Genomic DNA, 19188 nt, shown 5'->3' on the forward strand with positions numbered 1-19188 from the left:
AATAAGAAGCATAAATGGTAGGCACAAAATAGATAGGAGGAGGTTAAGAATAGTATGGGAAATGGAGAAGCCAAAAAACTTATATGTATGAACCATGGACATGAGCTAAGGTGGGGGAATGATGGTGGGATGGGAGGTACAGCACAGAGGGGAATAAAGGGGAGAAAAAAAGGGATAACTCTAATAGCATAATCAATAAAATATAGTTTTAGGAAATATAAATGGCTTAAATGCTCTAACCAAAAGGCATAGGTTAGCTGAATGGATAAGAAAACAAAACCCATATATATGCTGTCTCCAAGAGACCCATCTCAGATCAAAAGATACACACAGACTAAAAGTAAAGGGATGGAAAAGGATATTTCATGCAAATGGAAAAGAAAAAAAGCTGGGGTAGCAGCACTTATATCCAACAAAGTAGATTTTCAAAAAAGAAAGGCAGTACATAATAAGAAAGGGAACAATCCAACAAGAAGACCTGCATCTTTTTCATGTTTGGATACACAGACACTTACCACTGTGTTACAATAGCCTACAGTATTCAGCACATGTTGTATAGGCATGTAGCCTGGGGCAGTAGGCTAGACCATACAGCCTCGGTGTATAGTGGGCTATACCATCTAGGTTTGTGTAAGTGCACTCTGTGATATCCCTACAATGAAAAAATTGCCTAATGGTGCATTTCTCAGAATGCAACCCTGCCATTAAGCAATGTATGACTGTATGTTAAAATAGTATTTCTGATGATGGTATTTTTTTAAATTTTAATTTTCCATTACGGTTTCCATTCAGCACTATGTTGTATTAATTTCAGGTGTACAGTACAGCGGTCATGCAATCATGTAATTTACACAGCAATACCCCATTATTTTGAATACCCATCTGGCACCATACATAGTTATTATAATATTATTAACTATAGTCCCTATGCTGTTGGTTTTATAGCCCATTGACCCTTTGCTGCATTGAACTTTCTTTCTCTTTTTTTTTTTTCAAATATGTCCCTATTGATCATGCCTGGCCCAGGAGCTGAGGTTGCAGATATGTCATGTTACAGCAAGAACACAAATGGGTTACGGTATGGGTACTGCCGCAAAGTGGGCGACACACACATTCCCTGTAAAGCAAAGTAAGTGGCCTTATTGTCTGAACCTTTCTGCTCCACAGACTAGGGAACTTGCATACATCCAGCCACACATTCTGATTTATTTCATTTAGAGAGAAAATGAATTTAGACGTCATTCATGATAGATAGTCACTGAATGACTACTACGTGCCGTGTTTCAAGCTAGACACTGAGTTAACAAGAGAAATAAGAATTGATCCCTCTTTTCAAGTCATTCTTGGTAGGTGTTTCAGATGACACCAAGTACAATCACTAATGAATAGAAGGAATGTTTGAGATGGAACATGCAGTGTGAGTGAATGGGCCTGGTTGAAAATGTGTCCAATGATTTTCCAGGATATTTTAGGTATTTTCCCATCCAATGTCTTTGATTATGAGTCTAGTGGCACAAATATTTACTGACTTAGAGAAATAACCAATAAAATGCCTATACAGTTTTATTTAATTTAAACTTGCCATGAAATTATATAAAGAAAAAAAGCAGTAAGAGAAAACATTGACAATTCACCTGAAGAATGTTTTAATTTTTATAGTGATACTCTAGAAGAATCATAGACTATTACATACAATGAATTTGAGATCTTTCTATAGGATTTTTTGATCGTGCAATTTTAAAATTACATTAAAAATTCAAATGACAATAAACTACTTGTATACCTGTTCCATATTTTACACATTTAAGTTCATGTACAAGAAGAGGTTAAACAAGATCAACATTTCTCAAATTTTTCTATTAAACACTAATTTTTATAGATGATTGATATTACACATATATACATACATATGCATGTGTATACACAAATACACATATGTTTAGTTTTTCTAAACAAACTATATTTTGGCCATAAGGTCATCTCTTGGGGCAGTTGGGCCTATAGGATGGACCATCATATTCTGTGCTTTCTCCTTTTTAAAAAATCAGAGTAGATTCAAAGGGGGGAAATATGTAAAAGGAAATATTTGGGGGGACGGGAAGAGCGATATGTAGTATGAGAGGCAGAGAGTGGGAAAAGAGCATAGGGTAGTTCCATTTTTCCTCTGCAGCATGCGTACACACCACTGTCCTGTATTACCGTCTGTCTCGGCACTGAATAATTTCTGTCATTAGAGGCACAAGTATTTCTTCTCCCCACAGGCTGCCTTTCTAGTCACTTCTTCATATTAACTGGCTGGAGTGGAGAGGAACCCTATAATTCCCAGTACCCTAGAATCTTCACCTAAATGATTCCAGAAAACACCCTCTCAAGTTTGGAGAGAATGCATGGCTTTCTCCACTCCTCAATCATATTTATTAACAACCACCAAAGACATCAGAAGAATGTGATTCTATGTGTACCCAGAATACTTTTTTCACAACCCTCTTCTGAATTCTGCATAAAGGAATGCACTGCGGTTTTATTGACATTGACCTTACTCTCCTTGGTGGTAAATGAATGGCTTTATTGAGTGCCGGCCGAGCAGTTTCACCTGAATTTGCAGGGAGATCGTTCTTTGGGGGTGCCTTGGAGGATCAGCCAAAGCTCAGCTTTGTATTGACCCAACCACAGCGGAGAGAATTATTCTGCTGCAACTCATGAAAATAAATAAGGAACATTAGCTAAAATAAAATAGAAATTGATTTCCTAGGTGTCCTCCATTATGTTAGAATCCCATTCTTCAATATTTTCTAGCTCCATCACACATATGACCTCCTCTCCCAAGTGTTTCTTTGGTCTATGTTTGCTCCCCCAGCCCCAGTGTCACTTTCCAATAAGCAAAAAGGAAACCCCCCACCAAAGTAAGGGTACTTTCAAGCATTTGTATTGTACTTAAGACTCTGCTTCCTTCCTATTGGCTAAAGCTTAGGCGATTGGCCAAAATAAGCTTCATGGGAAACTGGGAAATGTGTTTTTATATTAAATATGTTGCTACAGCAACAATGTGCTTTTCCATATTCAGTGGTTCTATTACTGAAGAATCGGGGGAAATTGATATAAAGAACCAGGAGTCTGTGCTATGGGGAGAAAAACCATTAGTTAATTATGATAGTCAGGGAGCTATCAACATTTGTATAAAACTGCAACTTGGATCCTGGTTCTCAACGGCAGCAAATTTTGGCTTTTCCTCAGTGATGTCATGTGTGGGAAGTTGTTCTGTCAAGGTGGGTCAGACAACTTGCACCAGAAAGGATCTGTAATAACTTTCTTGACATGTAAAGCATTTGACCCTGAAGACAAGAGTCAAGAAATAGGCATGGTAGCCAACGGAACCAAGTGTGGAGATAAGAAGGTAAGTTGAAATTGTGATTTTTATTCAAATAGGGGTTTTTTGTTTGTTTTCAAGGCCTCTTTGTATTTGTTTCATAGGAGCAATTTTCAAAGCAATGCTTATGCCATTCATTCATGCCTGCCTGCATTTATTCCTTCAGTATTACTTAATAAGTACCTATTACATGCTTGGCACAAGATTGTTAAACTTAGGTAAATTTTATTGTCTCCAAACTGGTAGGTTTTCAATGAATGCTAGTCACTCTGATAATAATAAAGAGATTAACAATACTATTTATTTTTACATGAATGATCATTATAAATGCTACAGAAGATATGATATTAACATACTTTTCATAATATCTTTGGTTGGAAAGGGTACTTTGTGCTATGTGCACTGACCCCTGATAAATGAAGCAGAAGCATTTTGAATGAAGTAAGGGAATCTTTAAGAGGATTTTGTAAATATGTTAATATTTAATAACATATTAAATAAAAAGTATCTATATCCCCCCTTCCTATTTTCAAAAGAATGCTGTGATTTCCCTAATAGAAAGGCAAGTTTGATATTGGAAATAGTGGCTAATAATATAAAGCCAAATTCCAAACAGACAGAAATTTGCAGAGCTGACACTTTTGGACCTTAGTGTCCCATCATGTTTTTCAGGTTTGCATTGAAGCAGAATGTGTGGATATTGAGAAAGCCTTCAAATCGACCAATTGCTCATCTAGGTGCAAAGGACACGCTGTAAGTTTTGAAAATGTTTCCCCAAGCTTGCTGAATCTTACATAATTTTTAAGTCAGTTTTGATGATGTAAAAGAATGTTTCAGGGTGAAATGATTAAAATGATTAAGTTTGTCTAACCCCTCAATAGGGTATTTGAGTGAAAAAGTTCTTCTAAGAACCTAGTATGAACTAGTATGTGAAATTCCTATCATTACTTTGTTTTTATGTAGATAGTGGAAAGACACAGAATGGGGTTATTCTTTTTTCAGAATGGACTTACAGTGGATGGGTAGGCCCTCTACCAGTGGACAGTCTAATGTGCAAACTGACAGGATCCTTGATCCCCCAGGTGTGTGACCATGAGCTCCAGTGTCAGTGCAAAGAGGGTTGGGCCCCTCCTCTCTGCAGGAACTCCTCCGTGGTGTTCTGTAGGTAACATTTCATGTCTACCTGAGAAATTGCTTTTCTTTTCCAAGCTTTTATTTAGTGTAACAAAAGATTTTGTGGCCTCTTTTCTCTCCCCTTGAAATTCCTGTCCTGTAGATACTGAATCTGCAGTATTTATCTTCAAAGTTTCTATGACAGCTTTTAGAAAAAGATTTCACTTATTTATTTGTAGAGAGAGGGGCAGGGAGGGAGAAAGAGAGGGAGACAAACATCAACGTGAGAAACACCAATTGGTTGCCTCTCACACGTGCACTGACCTGGGACCAAACCCACAACCCCGGGCAAGTGCTCTGACTGGGAGTCAAACCAGTGACCTTTCGCTTTGTGGAACAAAGCCCCAATCCATTGGGGCCACACCAGTCAGGGCTCTTTAACAACTTTTAAACCTTATTTTCCACATTCTTGGGCATTTACTCTACATACAAAACAACTTCCTCAAATTTTATATTTGTAATATTTTAATTCCCCAAACTTCCTTGTTTTCTGAGTGTTCCATTTTCATGCCTGCCTTGACTTAGTTATAGATATAACATCCTCATAAAACTCTCTAAGAATACAACAGGTTTGTTTTGTAGGTTTAATTCTGTATTCTGAATTATCTCTATTTCTTTTGAGTTGGACTGTTCTGTTTTTTCACCTTGTCTCTTGTATTTCATTGTGTTGTTTTTCTTTAGTGTATGTGATCTTTTGTTGAATATGAAATTAGATTGCCTTGACCTAGCTCACATGGATTTTGTCTGCATATGTGTGTGTTTGTTGTACCTACCAATAGGCTCTCCTGATGAGAGATCTGGCTATGAGCTCTGTCAGCAGATAGACACATCTCCCTACAGGCCATCAGGGTGGGGACAGCCAGAGTGGGGATCCTCACCTCTCATAGCCAGGGTGAAGAGTAGTTTGCAATGGGTGTAACTGAGCAGACAGGGACCCATTCACATAGTGCCTTGGTGAATGACCCAACAATCAATACAGGTTTTTATTTACAATATTCCAACTCAGAGCACTTATGATTGGAGCCCTCCTTTCCCACGAGACCTAGCACTTCCCTTGTTCCTCAAAAGGCTATAAATCAAAACCAAGCTCAGTAGTTCCCTATTTCCTTATCTTAAGCCAGTTGCACCAACAGTTCTCCAATCACTCTGGAAGGTACCAAAGTTGCCATCCTCATGTGGCAGTTCTCTCCTTCAGGATCTGGGGTACGTTGTCATCAGCCTCCATGTTATAGTCCAGGAAAGCACGTGCCATGTTACACTGGATCATGGTGAAGTCCAGGAAAGGCACAAGTTCCAAGTATCCAGATAGAGTTCGGGTTTGCAAGGCAACAGGTCAGTGTCTTGCAAGACAGGATCCTTGATGGCAGCTACAGCAGGCATGATCGGAGTAGCAACATGCCATTCTTTCCCTTATTACACCAGGCCACATGCCTGAATAATCCCTACAAACTGCATAGCTGCTATTTCACTGCTGGTAGCATGGCTCCTTCCTTCCCTAAAGCTGCCTGCCCTTTGTTTTAAGTTCTGACCCAGAGCCTCCTGAGTAATCTCATCTCTGACTCCTCCCACTATGAGCCACGTTTGCCAGTTTTCTGTATAGTTTACTATACTCTGCTGCCATCCCCAGTCAGGGCAAGAGTGACTCAGTGATCCAGGGAGAACCACCTCCCCTGGCTAGTCACAAGTCAGCATACGGTCTGAAAGTCACACCCACCTTGCCCCAGACAGTAGCACAGCTATTAAACTAGCTACTGAAGCTACCAAGTTGTCATTGTAATGTAAAGTATCTAATTCTATCATCTGCTCTCCCCCATCCCTCAACCAAGGTTTGTGGAGGCTTGGGGGGGGGGCACCCCCGCAGTCTACACCCTCTTTCATGAGGAGAGAAGTCTTCATTTCATTTCCTTCCTGAGAGTTGCTTTCCCTTTGCACTGAATTTCTCCTTGACGCCTTGTTTTGGGTGCCCATCTTTAGCCTCTGTGCTGCTTCTCGGGCTCTTGCATCCCTCATTGCTTGTAGAGAATTCTCTAGAAGGGCTTTGTTTTGAGGCATGAGCCACTCTTGTTCTACGTATGTAAGGGATGGGGATGGGTTTAAATGAATCATCTGTCCCACATTCAGATTCCCTGTTGGCTTCCCAAGGAAAAATAACATCTATTTCTGATGTTTGGGCCATAATTTACTCATTGACCGTCACACTCAATCCTTTAACTTCCTATATTTTTGTAATTCTTTTCTTTTTAATAGAGGGTGAAAAGCATCAGATATTTGAACTGACACTAAAATCTTACCTAGAATTTTACTACTGTTGTCTGCATGTACATGTGTTCACACTTGTGAACTTTTCTTGCATTTAGACAAAAAAGTCTTTTGACTTGCTAATTTCTATAATAAAAGAGTGGTAGCTGTTTGAATTGTTCTTCAAATTTGAACCTCCTGGTATTTGTGGCTTCTGATTACTACAAGGAAAAAGACATTTGAAATAGCAACAGATTGAAGTTACATTTATTACTTGGATAAGTCAGTAAAAGGAAAAAACACCATATAGACCCAGGAAATTTGTTTGAACCATTCCCCAATTCACAGGGTTGCATAATTTCTTTTCTGTCAATAATTTTTCTGATCAGAGAAAAAATCAGTAGAACACTTAGGTATGTCTCTGCCAATTTGTCTTATATCTCGAGTCGTTATTTGCTACTGAGGGGAATATGATTTCAATACCATTTCTTTTTATCTACTTTGTTTCAGAGTTGATTTTAAAATTATTCACTCCTTTTCTGCCAACCCCCCTTACTTTCTATTCACTCTAACCTCCCAGGCATTCATTTTCCAATGATTATAAGCATCCTCCTTTCTCATACCTCTCAGAAGTATTTGCTCTACGTATCTCATATGAAATGTTCCACAGAGAGTTCCCTTTTTAGACCATGGACATCTCTCTTCTACTGCTTTTTATGAGACCATACTACCTTTACACGTTTCTTAGAAAACCCTTTTTGGAAATTGACAAGTTATAAATTCACTGCATTTCATAGATGAGAAAATTTAAAGATGCCCATAGAGTTTAAATTATTTATTAAATGTAAAAAGCTGGCTATTGGCAGAGCCATAGAGTCTGTCTCTGCATTTATCTACCTTCCCCACATAACGCTATTTATTTATGAAGTAATTTACTTATACTCTTTCTTATTCTCTCCTATACATCTCCATTACATTTTCTCTTGACTTCCATCTGATGCTTCAGCTTCCCATTGGATCTTCCCAGTCTTGGCACTGGCCAGCATTTGCTACTGTCAGTGCTCTGGATTTTGGTCACTCTAACAGGTGGGTACTGATATTTTATCATTGTTTTAATATGCAGTTCCTAATAATAAATAATGTTGAACATTTTATGTGCTTATTTGCCAGACATAGTCATACCTTTCATTTTGTTGCAACTAGAGATAATGTCACAATAGAACTTATACTGATATGAGTTTTCTAATTTCTCTTCAGGTGGTGAATCTCTCTGTCACTCAGGGGGCCTCAAAGTCCTCTTCCAACAGCTGTGTGTGGGGCTTCCTGCAACAGTGGCTCACAACTAAGGATACAGGGTCTGTCTGGGCAAACTTCTGCTTTCTTCTTGAAGCACAAATGGGGCAACAAAGAGGACCGGTGATCTGATTCTAAGTAAATGTAATGAGAAAAGAAGCCATGTTTATCTTGTTTACATTACAAAAATAAATCCAGTGATTTCCAGCAAATTGCTGGTAGGACACAGCTGCCGCTCTCTTTGGTCCCAGAAGAATTTAAGGAAATTGGAAGATCCCCTGGAGGAGAGGCAGTGGGATTGCTTCATTTGCAGACTTCCTGCGTGGTTGGCTTGGAAAGGAAATCACCTGGTAGTTCTGTGACAGAGCAGAAGGGTATACTATCAGTTTCGCCCTCTGGCTGCTTGCCAGCTTTGTCTTGCACACATGGCACTGTCTGTGTATACTTGCAGCAACTGAAACTGCTCCTGGGGTCTGAGATTAAAGTCAGAGCTCTCCAGCAGTAGGAAGGAAGCCTGGGGAAGTGAGATTTACTAATCCCTGACAGTTGTTTACTCACCGCAGCCCCTTGAAACCCACAGGAGAAGTAACATCTAAAGAGTTTATCTTCAGATGCTGGTTCTCTTGGGGGCAGAAAGTAACCTTCTGTCCCAGAGCTGTCTGTGAGTGGTGAGTCATGGACTGGTTTTCTGGTGTTTGAGGATTTCCACCCTGTGGGAGATTGATCAACTTCCCACTCTCTAAGCTTTTGCAGCTGATAGTATCTGAGGTTGTCCTTTTCTATATGCATTGCTTCATAGAAAAAGCGGTAGTGTCATGTAAAAATCACCAAAACAACAACCCAATAGGGAACAAACATTTTCAAAGAAAAACAATATATTGCATTACAGATTCCATCCTATGCAGAAACATGAAAAAAGAAGGGCCAACAAATAACAAATATGTTAAAAAGTACAAGGGAAGGTATTCCAAATATGAAACAAGAACAAGAAAACATAAAAAATGGATCCAAGGAAAAATACTAGACATAAAAATGTAATAGTTAACCACCATGCTGTTATCTGTGTCTATGAGGCTTTGTTTGTTAGCCTTGTTGGTTGGGGGTGGGGGGTGGGGCTCAGGGGAGGGAGAAGAGGGTAAAGGTGGTCAAATACATGGTGATAGTGTAACCGGAAAAGACACCGGCGTTCGGGCTGCCAAGTCCAATAAGCAATGACAGCGATTGAATCTTTTATGGGCACTTTACTCAGGTGGCTGGCGATCCGAGAAGATGGTGACGGATTCATACCCTAACAAACCATCTTGCCTTCTCTTTCCTGGCCAGATCTTGTATAAGGCGGGTGGGGGAGGACAAGCAAGGTGCGCTGAGGGCTTTGAAATTCAGGGAGGATTAGGTGAGTGAAGCTGCAGCCTTCCTGTTCTCGGCAGTTAGCTATTCCTAAGGGGGGTGGGGGGTGGGTGTTGGTTACACAGAAGGCCGGGATGCCTCCAACATGTCCCCAGGTGGTAATCTCTAGCCAGTACCCCAGGAGGTCAGCTGCTTTTCTCAGGAGCCAGGATGGGCCTTATCTGTAGTTTCTGAAACAAAAGCTTAACATACACTTTACTTGCTAGACTTACAACTTTTGACCTTAAGCTAAAACTTTCCAAGTCTTGAGTCCCCTATCAACAGGAGGTTTGACTCTGGGTGGTGTGCACACGATGCAATATATAGATGATGTATTGTGGTACTGTACACTTTATTCACCATTGCCACCCAATAAACTTAATAAAAATAAATAATTTTTTAAAAACATAATAGTTGAAACACAGACTAAAGTAGAATGTATAGTAGAATAAATAGAATTAAAGAAGAAATTAAATTGCGGAGATCATATAGAGAAAACTTTCCAGAGAGCCTTTAAAAAGTTGGATTTATATTCCAAGAAACATATAGTATTTAATATTACTGTAAAGACAGAATTGAATATAAAAAAAAATCAAACATACCATGCAAATACTTTATCAGAAAGCCAGTATGGCTATATAAATATTAGAAAAATAGATTTTATGTAAGAAATACAACTGGAAATATAGTGAGGTATGCATCATAAAAACATCATAATCTTAAATGTTATGCACCTAGTAATAAAGCTTAAAATACATGAAACACAAACTAATAAACATTATGGGATAAATAGGTAAATTCACCTATGGCAGGTGATTTAACATACCTCTCTTAGGAACTGATAGAATAACCAGGAAAAATGTTAACAGCACAGTTATAGAAGTCTTGAACAGCACTATTAGCTAGGTAATTAGTACAGTCTAATTAATAAAGAGTACTATATTCACAACCACAAAAAATACGTAATTTTAAAGAGAACATGGATCCTTCACTAAAAGAGAAAATATGCAAATCAATGTGTCTCATATATTTCAAGAAGCTGAAATGTTACAAAAATTTTTCCAGAACATAATAGAAATATACTAGAATTCCATTAAAATAAGGTATCTTGGAAAGTTTAAAATTAACTAGCATACTTCAAAATCTTATGAATTAATAAAAAATAAAAGTAGGAGATTTTTTAAACTTAAGGATAATGAAATAAAAGGATATAAAAATTTGTTGGATAATGCTGTGAAAATGTATATCGTTTCAAAGCTTATGTTAGTTTAAAATTAATTACTTCAGATAATAAAAGATAAAAATAAACAAAATAAGAAAAATGAAGTACACACAGAAAATATGAGGATTGAAAATAACAAATCCATAATTTGATTATTTAGAAAGGAAACTTAAATTGATAAACCTTTACCAAAACACATCGAGTATAATGAGAAAGCAGAAATGACCTATACTGGGAATGGGAGAGATGGCATGGCAAGTCCCTTAGACTCTGAAAGGACTAACAAAGTATGATGAAACTTTATGGTAAAACAAATTCAGCAGCTTAGATGAAATAGAGTTTCTTTGAAAATAATTTAAACAGAAAGATGAAGTAGGTGTATCATTTTTCCTATTTCTCATATGAAGTACAACTAAAACCCCTTTATAAAATGTACATATGTTACAGGGTGCAGCCAAGAGGGGGGACCCCAAATAAGCATTTGAAATGGGGTCCAGAACTCAAGGTGTCCAGGAGATTTTAAGGTGTCTTCACCCCTTCCCCCACAGGTGTGAGTTGGGGGAAGGGGCACACAGAGCAAGAACATGCAGGTCAGCTTTGCAGCTAATCCATGGCATGATCATTTAGCATACCTATAGCCTTTGGCTGGTCACTTAGATATGCTAAATAGCTATGGCCATGCTCAAGGCCAGGGGGATGGAAAGGGATCTCCCCCACAAGATGTGACTGGGGGGCAGGTCCCCTGAGTTACGGCGCCTGATACTGGGAATGGGAGAGGGACTGGGACTGGGACTGGGACTGGGAGAAGATTGGCTCCAGGACATGGGGTGACACCTGCCCAGACCCACGATGGCAGCCCAGTAAAGCTGGAGAAGACAGCAGATTGAGGGCAAGTGTGCCCAAGTGTAGGAGGAGTTGGAAATGGGGCTGCAGAGGAAGACTGGCGCGGGGGATTTAAACCCAGACACGGCAGCCATTGAGAAGGAGAACCATGTGCAGCCCTGAGAGAGGGAGAACCACGCGGCCTGGACAGAGTGAGGACTCTTCCGTAACCTTGGGAGAGAGGACCACGTGCCTTTGCCAGAGTGGGGACCCCCACAGCTTTAGAAGGGGGAACCACCACCTGGTTTTAGCAGAGATCCCGGCGACTCAGTGGAGGGTGCCGGGAACCCAGGGAGGTCTCCCAGTCGAGATGAAGGACTAACTGGGAAGAACCAGAGGACTGCCTGAGCCATGGACTTCCATTTCCTTTCCTGAGATACGGTACTCTGGACTGGGCAAAGGGGGAAGGAAGGAAGGACTGTGTCTGTTTGTGGGGTTTTTAAAAGGGACTTTGGGATTTTTGATAAAGACATTAGGTCACTACTTTAAGTTTGTATAGCATTAAATAAACATTTCCTTTCCTTTTCACGAATCTCTGGCATTGAGAGACGTCTTTCCTCGGGCGGCGGACATGATGGACCCGGGGCCTTCTTTCAATAATAGTATATTGTCCCAGGCCCCCCTTGTTTGTTCTGTAACACACACACACACACACACACACACACACACACACACACACACAAATATATCTGTATATGGTCTGGCACAAATAACACCCCTTTTTATTACAAAATCAAAAGTATATAATTCTGTAATTTAACAATGTCACACTCAAGCACTCCATAGGACATGTTAGGTGAAATGTTCAAATTAAAACTATAAATTATTACACCCATGTTATTGCCCTACCAACCACACTCAAGCAGGCATTACTTCTACTGCACCCTGTCATGATAAGATGGAAAACTGGAGAGAAGACTGAACTTTTAAGACCTCAAGATGCAAAGGACACAGTAGTGAGTACCCTGAGTGTTTTGTTTTCTTTTCTCTTTCTTCTTCTTCCCTCCCTTCCTCCCTCTCTCTCTCTCTCTCTTCATTCCTTCCTTCCTTCCTTTCTCTCCTTTTCTTTTTTCTTTTCTCCTTCCTTCCTTCATCTCACCCTCTCTCCCTCCCTGTCTTCCTTCCTTCCTTTCTTCCTTCATTTCTTCCTTTCTTCCTTTCTTTCTCTTTCGTTCTTTCCAGATTGAACCTGAAGAATCCATCAACCTGGAAATAGCAATGGACAGAGACAAGAAAAGCCCCAAGAAAAGTCTGTTCACTTTAGCCAAAGGACCAGGAAGAAAACAAACCAGAAAAACAAAACTTTGAGACAATAAATGCTCTATTCCAGCCGGAAACTACATAAATACTTGTGGCTGCACTCCTACTACCCCAGCAAAGGCTGACTGGAAAGTCTAGATTTCCACACTTGCTAGACTTGTCCCAGGTCCGCTCGCCCTCCACAGTGGGGATGTGTCTGACAAGACCGAGGAATGGTCCTTTCGTGCTCACTAGGCAGTAATAGGCCTAGGCAGAAAGCCAGTATGGCTATATAAATATTAGAAAAGTAATATTCAGCCCCCTGCCCCTCATCTTGGTAGAAATGAGTTAGATAGAACTGGAAGTTTGTTAGACAGCAATAGATAAGTAGAACTGTTGGGGCCCTCCTGCCTGGTCTCAGGAAGCTGTAATCCCCCATGACTTAGGCTGAGTAAAAGACCTCCAGACCAGGAACCACTAAGGAGACAAAAACTTATTTTCCTGGCTTGAACAGCAGTTAATGATGGGTAACAATTCTCTTGGATAGAGAATGAATCTAAGATAGATGTGTTCACAAAGGAATAACAGGGACAAGACTCGCGGGGCTGTGGAAATAACGGGGTGATCGACATCAATCACCAATTTTGCCAATGCCTGAGTCCTTGAGAAATCCAAGTCTCCCAGCTGCCTTTGTCTTCTCTGCCCAACTCAGGCCCATTGGAAGTAACAGGGGCGGTACAGTCCAGACCAGGAATGGCGGACTCCTGGGGTAATCAGGCCTAACTCATAGAATATGAAAGACCCTGTGAAATCTGCTTGCTGGAGGATGCTCTTTAATTAGAATATGAAGTCACAGGCAGGAAACAGAACTAAGCTTTAAGTCCTGTAGTCTTTTTAAATGATAAAACCCCAAAATCTCTGGCTTAGGATCCCAGTAGGAAATCTGCCAGCACCTTTCAAAAGCTAACTGCTTGTAATTTGCAAACTGTATTGGTATTCAAGAATAAAACCCTGCTTGTGCAGGAGGACAAGGTGCTCCCCACATGAGGAGTGGCCATGGTGCCCTCCAGGAGAGAGGGTGGCCAAGGTGCTCCCCACGTGAGGAGTGGCTCTTCTTTCTTGATTCCCCCACAGGACCTGGTTGTCTGTGTGTGTGTTTTTCTCATGTTTTGACGAACCATCCACAGCATTCCGTGCTCACTGCAGGCAGGTGGGCATGTGTCATAGGACCATATATAGATTCAGTAAGGTTATTAATGAAAAGAAAAGGCAAGGAAAGATGAACAGAGTATTCAAGGCAATGCTAAATTTAGGTCGGGAAGGAAAGTGGATGTGTTGATTAGATGGACCTAGTTAGGTGCAGACTACTGTCAAAGGTTGTAGATTTTGTTTTGGGTGGTGTCCTCCTAGTTACTTAGACATTATTGAAAGTGAATAATTAACAAACCAAATCTTAACCTTAATTTATTTAAAATTGGATTATATGTGGATAAGAATGGTTATAAATCAAGTATTATAGTTTATCTAATTATCTTCATTTGATATCCATTAAGAAAAATGGATCACTATCTATGGCAATTAAATAGTAGATTCTATAAAAATTCAAATATCAAATAGGATAAGACCCTAGTAGTTTTTCTGATCCTTTCTGATCCTTTTCTGATCCTTTTCTTTTTTGATCTTTCACTGTCTTGCTTCAGAATCTCTTTATTAGTTATAAATACTTTTCCAAGGAAAATGAAATACATATTTAACCTTCTTATATTGCAATTGCAAAATTGTTCATAGGAATAGTCAATTGGTGAACATGTTGGCAGGATTTAGTATATTTCTTTCTTGAAATTAATATTTGTTTTATCAGAGGTACTAACCTTAGAGATGGTTAAATCATTATGTTTCTTCCATGAATAATTCTAGATAAAATACACAAACTCAAAATGATATGTACTTATAATAAACTGTTGTAGCAAAAGCCTTTAGAACAATAGCTTAAACAGTGTAGTGGTGCCTAGAACAAATTTTTTATAAAGAATAGAGATTTCATAAGAGCTTATGTTTAAAATGCAGCCTTTATTGCATAAATAAGACTGTAGTAATCACAGTTTTACAACAACAAAAAAAATAAGCTCCCAACAAGCCAAATGTTTTGAACTGTTGAGGTTGTATCTGTAGGATAATGATTTCTGTGACTTATAACCTTAGTTACTTCATCAATACTGGCTAAATAATCTGTTTAACTCTCCTTAACAGAGTCCCCTTTCAATACTTATTCTAAACTCTCTCTTCTCATCTCAAACCTCTTACCCAACTCACTAATTCCTATCTTCTTATGTTCTTGGAATAGACTTCTTACTTAAGGCAACTGAAATCGTCATGGACTCTCCCACAATAACATATTTGAAGCACTGTAGTTCTCATATCAAGCACTGCTTCTCCTACCTCCATAACTTAGGAGACATGTATAATAGACCCTCTAGCAGGGGTGCCCCACCTGCAGCCCATGGGCTGCATGTGGCCCAGGATAGCTATGAGTGCTGCCCAACAGAAAATTGTAAATTTACTTAAAAACTTTTTTTTTTGCTCATAAGTTTTTGTTAGTGTTTGTGTATTTAATGTGTGGCCTAAGACAACTCTCCTTTTTCCAGTGTGGCCCAGAGATGCCAAAAGGTTGGGCACCGTTCCATTTGAAATAAGTCACTTAACCTCTTTGAGTCACCTCTGAAATAGGAATCATAATGTTTGAACCACTTAGATCTGTTATATTGACCAAATAACATAATGTGTATACAAATTTTTATTTTAAGGAATTATAATTTTTGTCCATGTTGTTATTTGAGTTTCATTTTTAGTTAGATACTAAATGTCTGCCATGAATCATAAAATGTACTTTATTAGGAAACATTCCAGAATGTTAAATTGTAAGTTTTACGGGAACAAAACTCTCTGTGGTCAGAATGTTGGTCATGATTTCTTAATTTCATGATCATAAATTAAGTCCTATGTTTAGTCAATTCTTGAATATTGTACTCATAAGGGCCCATATATATGTCATTCCTCATTCCCTCCAGATGCATCAAGTAAATAATCTTTTCATTGTTATTTGTACAGTTTTAATTTACGAGTTGTTATTCAACTATCCAATAAACAGAATCAGTATTGCAGGAAGATAGTTCAATTTACAAATTCTTTTCATGGAACAAAGCCCTGGAACATGAATGAACATGTTCATTTAATGAACATGTTTGAACATCTGTTATCTTCAAGGTGCTGTACTCCTGAATGGTACACCAGGAGATACACCTGCTGCCTCGAAGGGGTGTAACTAAAGTGCAGCTCCCATCAGCCTGCCAAGTTGGAAGATGCCATACAGCTGCTCGAGCTGTGCCTTAGGATTGACTCCAGATTTCTCTCTCTTCCCAGTTGCAAAGTCAGACAACTTTAGGAGCCACATAGTTCACAGGTATTTACTTTCTTCTTTAAGGACTTTAACATTTGTCTCTCTATAACTTGACTTCTGCCTATTTCACAAGCTTAGATCATATCCCTGCAATTTTATGTTATGTTCAAGTTATGGCAAACACATTGCAGCTCCACAAATGCACCTATGACTTTGTTCATATATATTATAGTTTTCTCTCACCAGAATGTCCGTTCCTCTATTTCTTTCCCAGCTAATATTATCTGACTTTTTCTACTCACCAAATGTTATACTTCTAAAATCTACCTGAATACAATGCACAAACTTCAATCGCAATGCTTACCATTTGTATAATGGAGAAATTATATCTGTTTGTAGATTTGTCTCCACCAGTATACTCACTACAGGAATATCTCAGTAGTAAGGGTAGTATCAGGATCATTTTGGCATGCCCAGAAGTGATATTAATTTAATATAGACCAGTGATTAAGTAAATAGTAAATCAAATTTAATATAATCTCAATAACAGTTAACTTATAATACTGGTTGCATATTTAATAAGCAAAATTATTTTCAGTTTAGTAGACTAAACTCAGAATTTTTGACAGCACATAGTTTTTACTGATGGTGGATTTGAAACCTATCCTGGAATTTTTATGCAACTTTTAAGCTAAATTTTTATCTGTTTTTTATTTTTTGATTGGGGCAACATATATTAAGTTGCAATGGGTAGATAAAGTGTCTTTCTAATCCTGGCTCACTTCCCCCACTGACACTGAGTTTAACAAAATACTAGAGAGAGTGTGAGCTTGTGTCAGTCTCCATTGCTCCAGGGCTCTGGCAGAATGATGAGCGGTTGCTTGAAAAAAGGGCCTCGGTATTACCTGCATTCCTGGACTTCTATGCAGTGTCCTTTCTGTTACTTAATCTCTTTTCTTCTGTTTTAATCAAAACTTTCCATTGGAAAAAAAAAAGTGTCGATTTGAATGATGAAAGGCAATTTTATCCTAAAGCTATCTTTCTATGAAGTTTTGACTTAGGAAGGCCCAATCCAGCCCTGCCTGTCTCTTCCCCAGCCCTGGGTCCACTCTCCATGTCAGCTGAGAGGTTTATAGTGTGCACAGAGCAGCTTCTGCCTGCCTGGGACTGGTGAGCAGCTTCTGCCTGCCTGGGACTGGCTCAGAATAATGAAATCTGCACAGTTGAAATTCGGCTATTGGTGGTAGTTACTATGCAACTCTTAACGTTTCCCTTTTGTTTCTGTTAATAATATAAAATACCCGGTTTTTCTTTCAGAGTGAACTCTTCAAATACACTAAAATTTGTTCTAGTAGTATTTTTAATGAACAAGTTAAATTGTTTCTTAATGCTCAGATTATATGCTTTTCTAAAGGATGAGAAACTTTAGTGGTTGTGCAATAGCATTGCTCAAACTTTCTATGTGAACAGCTGCACGGAGCTAAAAGTACAAGGCCTATCTGTGGGCCTTAGATTTTTGCCTTTAAGCAGATTGCTCACCATGCCTTGATTAAAATAGCAAATGTAACAAGAAACACAGCAGAAATGATGGTAAGAGGCAGCATATTCTGATGGTAGGTTGATTCAGAGCAATTAGGAGATGCTTCATGAGATGTCTTAGACAAATGGGGAAAATTTTTCTTCCCACCCTCCCTAATATCTGAAATTCAAATGTTAGAAGAGACTCACACCTCACCTGAATTCAAACAATGGCTCTATACTAAAGTGTTCCTCTCTGTATCAAGCAGAAATATCTTGAACTTCATCAGCCACAGTGCCCCTGAATTATTGAACTACAGGTGTGATGGAGGGAGTGAATGTGTCTGACACTTTCTGAGAGCCTCTTAACAGAGGAACGGAACACAATGAAGGCCATTATCTGAAGGACAGAAGGTAGGGATGTGGTACTGCCAGAGGAAGGGAGATGATTTGAAGAGGAGATCAGGGCAGCTACGATCACATCTAAGTCACTCTTTGCCCACAGGGGAACAACAATGACCACAACAAAAACAATACACAGCCACAGAGAGGTAACTGTAGACCTTGCATTCAGACGCTAACAAACTTTCAAATTAACAGTGAAAATAAGCTCAGTAGTTCAAGATAGATTTTTAGATTGGGAAAACTCTCGAAATGGAAATTAATTTGGTGCTGAATCTCTAAGAAATACCAGGTCAATATACAAATATACCAAGGACCTCAAAGTGATGTATTTTTTTAAACTAAGTAATACCATTTCTAGTAGCTTATCCAAGAAATATATACATACAAAGACAGGCACAACATATATACACAAGGCAATATTCTAAAGCCGTTAAAATAATGTCTTAATATCCAATATTATGTCATAATGCTATGCAAAAAAATACAGGTTCCTAAAACCCTTTATACAATAAGTACCAAAGTCTATAAAATTTGTGTTTCTTTTATTTCTCTCTTTTCATTAGTGCATGGAAGAGAGATGAAAATAAATTACCAAATGTTAACAGCAGTCATATTTTGATGTTGAGCCATTGGATGATCAACATTTTTCCCTCAGTATACTCTTTTGATATTTATGACCATGAAAATATCTTTTTTATCCAGAATAATATTGTTATTTTCCTGTAGTAGAATTCCCAGTGCACTTCAAACATACATCATAGGCAGCGTAAGTTGAGACTAACACTGTCCAGAGAATTATATTTGCACATTGCTTTGCAGTTTTATGTGCATACGTGCATGCATGCATATGTGTTACCTTAATTCTATAAGATATGTGTGAATTTTATAAGAAGCTTGAGGTAGGTGTTGTTATCATCATCCCATTTTCATAGAAAGGAGACTGAGGGCCAGAGAGATTACAATGTTCTAGCTTGTACAACTTAACCTGGTACTTGTTTTATAAGTTTTGTGTTTTCTGTGCCAGCTTCTCACAACATGTAGAGACTACGGATGTATTTTCTAAATTTG

The 19188-nt window shown here is 38.7% G+C and overlaps 1 protein-coding gene across 6 annotated transcripts in view; it reads left to right on the top strand.

Annotated features, from left to right (window-relative positions):
• Positions 1 to 9127, top strand: part of ADAM28 (ADAM metallopeptidase domain 28) — a 50863-nt gene extending 41736 nt beyond the window's left edge. For 5 of the 6 annotated variants that reach the window (XM_045853383.1, XM_045853385.1, XM_045853387.1 and 2 more), the window contains 6 exons: positions 1027 to 1129; positions 3235 to 3394; positions 4020 to 4120; positions 4450 to 4528; positions 7785 to 7864; positions 8036 to 9127. In XM_045853383.1, coding sequence (XP_045709339.1) covers positions 1027 to 1129; positions 3235 to 3394; positions 4020 to 4120; positions 4450 to 4528; positions 7785 to 7864; positions 8036 to 8042 — 530 coding nt within the window. In that variant the 3' untranslated portion in view covers positions 8043 to 9127. The remainder of the gene's footprint in view (positions 1 to 1026; positions 1130 to 3234; positions 3395 to 4019; positions 4121 to 4449; positions 4529 to 7784; positions 7865 to 8035) is intronic. The other variant, XM_045853384.1, reaches the window with a different exon arrangement.
• The last annotated feature ends 10061 nt before the right edge of the window (positions 9128 to 19188 follow it).

The sequence above is a fragment of the Phyllostomus hastatus genome, unplaced genomic scaffold (assembly GCF_019186645.2).
Source record: "Phyllostomus hastatus isolate PE091 unplaced genomic scaffold, TTU_PhHast_1.1 phas_contig_98, whole genome shotgun sequence".
Lineage (NCBI taxonomy): Eukaryota > Metazoa > Chordata > Mammalia > Chiroptera > Phyllostomidae > Phyllostomus > Phyllostomus hastatus.